Here is a 2297-nt window from a genome sequence, read left to right as displayed (position 1 = left end):
AACTTTGAAGTTCTTGACCCGGACTTGGCGGTTGTAATAGTTCTCAGTTTGTGATTTGTACAGTGCTTGGCACATTTGTGCCTCCTCATGTTTTTCATCAAGCATGTCCAGGTCCTGGCGTTGCCCTTCTTCATGGGCTGCTTCCTCGAAACTCTCTGTTCGCAGGGAGCCGGCCACTATTTCCAATGGGAGGACTGCTTCCGTCCCATAGGTTAGACTAGATGAAGTTTCTCCCGTGCTTAACCTTGTTATGGTACGATATGACAACAACACGGTCGGGAGCTCATCCACCCAGGCGGAATTTGATCTGAGTAACTTTTTCTTCAAACCATTAACTATGGTTTTGTTTGATATCTCAGTTTGTCCGTTGGCCTGAGGGTGCACCACTGATGTGAACCGACGGTGAATTTTCTTGTCTTCGCACCAGTCCTTGAAGGGACTTCCTCCAAACTGTGTGCCGTTATCGCTAATGAGGATTCTGGGAGTGCCAAAGCGAGCCAAGATATTCTTGGTCATGAACTTTATCATTTTCTTGCTAGTGATGGTGTCCAGCGGTTCTGCTTCTGTCCATTTAGTGAAATAATCCACGGCCACTAGCAAAAATTTCACACCCTCTGGCGCTGGCGGGAAAGGTCCCACTATGTCGATTCCCCATTGATGGAAAGGCTAGGGGCTGGTAATGCTTGTCAATGGCATGGCCAGTTAATTTTGGAAAGGAGAGAAGGCCTGGCATTCTTTGCATTTCTTGGTTATGGCTGCGGCGTCTGTGTATACGTCTGGCCAATATACTCCTAGGCGGAGTATTTTCCTATGAGCGCTCGAGCGCCTTCATGTGCTACTGCGTCCCCGGAATGGCTTTCCTCCAGGAACGTTTTCCCCTGTGTCGTAGAGATGCATTTTAGCCATGGGCTTAAATACCCTCTCCGATATAGCTGGTCGTCTCTGATTGCAACATGTGATGCCCTGATCTTGACTTTTCTTGCCTCCTCAAGGTCATCCTATAGTACGCCATGGCGCAAGTAATCGACATATGGTTTAGTCCATTTTAGTGTCGTCGATACTGTATTAACCCTTTGGTTATAGATACTTCTCTCCGGGAGCACTTCAACTAGCACTTTCTTTGTTAAGTGATCATAAGAAGGTGATTCTAACTTACAAAGAGCATCCGCCCTTGCATTCTTTCCCCGAGAGATTTGTTTTATGGAAAAGCTTTTGAACGTGTTGGTTAGATTTCAGACTGCATCTAGGTATTTTTGCATCCTTAAGTCTTTAGCCTCGTATGTTCCATTTATCTGGTCTGTGATAAGTAGTGAATCACTGAGAGCTGCTAGTTGCTTTGCACCAACCTCCTTGGCCGACTTCAGACCTGCTAGGAGTGCCTCGTACTCTGCCTCGTTGTTGGATACTTGGAAGTCGAATCGCAGTGCGTAAGTGATCTCTTCGCCTTTGGGGTTCTGAAGGATCACGTCTGCGCCTGAGCCTTCCTTACTTTCCGTGCTATCGGTGTACAACTTCCAAAGTTTCTTGTCGGCTTCAGGCTCGAGTGGATCGACGGAGATTGTCGTCGGCACTCCCTTAATGGTATCTGGGATTTCAACCAGGAAGTCTGCGAGGGCCTGGGCCTTGATGCTAGTCCGGGGGTGGTAATGGATATCATGTTCGCCTAACTCTATGGCACACTTGGCTAGGCTCCCTGACTTTTCCGGCCTTAGCAGAACTTGCTTTATTAGGTAACTAGTGGGAAAATCTACCTTGTGAGCTTGAAAATATCTTTGTATCTGTCTGGCAGCATACACCAGGGCTAGGACCAGCTTCTCTAAGGCCAGGTACTTGAACTCTGGCCATTGTAGGGCTTTACTAACAAAATGGATGGGTACCTGCTTGCCTTCCCTCTCCACTGCCAACATAGAGGAGATAGCTTCTTCGGAAGCTGCTAAGTACATCTATAGTGTCTCCCCTGGTAACGGGAAGGCGAGAGAAGGTAGTTGGTGAAAGGCATCTTTCAGTTGTTGCAATGTCGCATCTGCTTTTTCTGTCCATTTGAACTGCTTTTTGTCTAGGCATCCTTTGAGTGTTTGGTATAGAGGAAGCGCCTTTTCTCCAGATTTGGCAATGAATCTTCCCAATGTCTTCAACCTATCGTTGATCTCATGTACACCCTTGAGGTTGTGGGGAGTTTTCGACTCAAGGAACTCCTGTATTTTGGTGGGATTGGGCAGAATCCCTTCCTTGGATATTTGATAACCAAGGAATTGCCCCTCCTCTACTCCAAAAGTACACATAGCCGGGTTTAGCTT

At 47.1% G+C, this 2297-nt stretch overlaps 1 protein-coding gene across 1 annotated transcript; it reads right to left on the bottom strand.

Moving 5' to 3' along the window:
• Nucleotides 1–1232: 1232 nt before the first annotated feature.
• On the bottom strand, nucleotides 1233–1943 carry LOC145106364 (uncharacterized). The gene has a single exon (XM_079043361.1). The coding sequence runs from the start codon at nucleotides 1941–1943 to the stop codon at nucleotides 1233–1235; it is 711 nt and encodes a 236-aa protein (XP_078899487.1).
• Nucleotides 1944–2297: the final 354 nt, after the last annotated feature.

Source organism: Lactuca virosa, chromosome 4 (genome assembly GCF_052849685.1).
Source record: "Lactuca virosa cultivar CGN04683 chromosome 4, Lactuca_virosa_CGN04683_v6, whole genome shotgun sequence".
Taxonomy (NCBI): domain Eukaryota; kingdom Viridiplantae; phylum Streptophyta; class Magnoliopsida; order Asterales; family Asteraceae; genus Lactuca; species Lactuca virosa.
The sequence above is the reverse complement of the archived record's forward strand: the minus strand, read 5'-3'. Positions and strand labels throughout refer to the sequence as shown.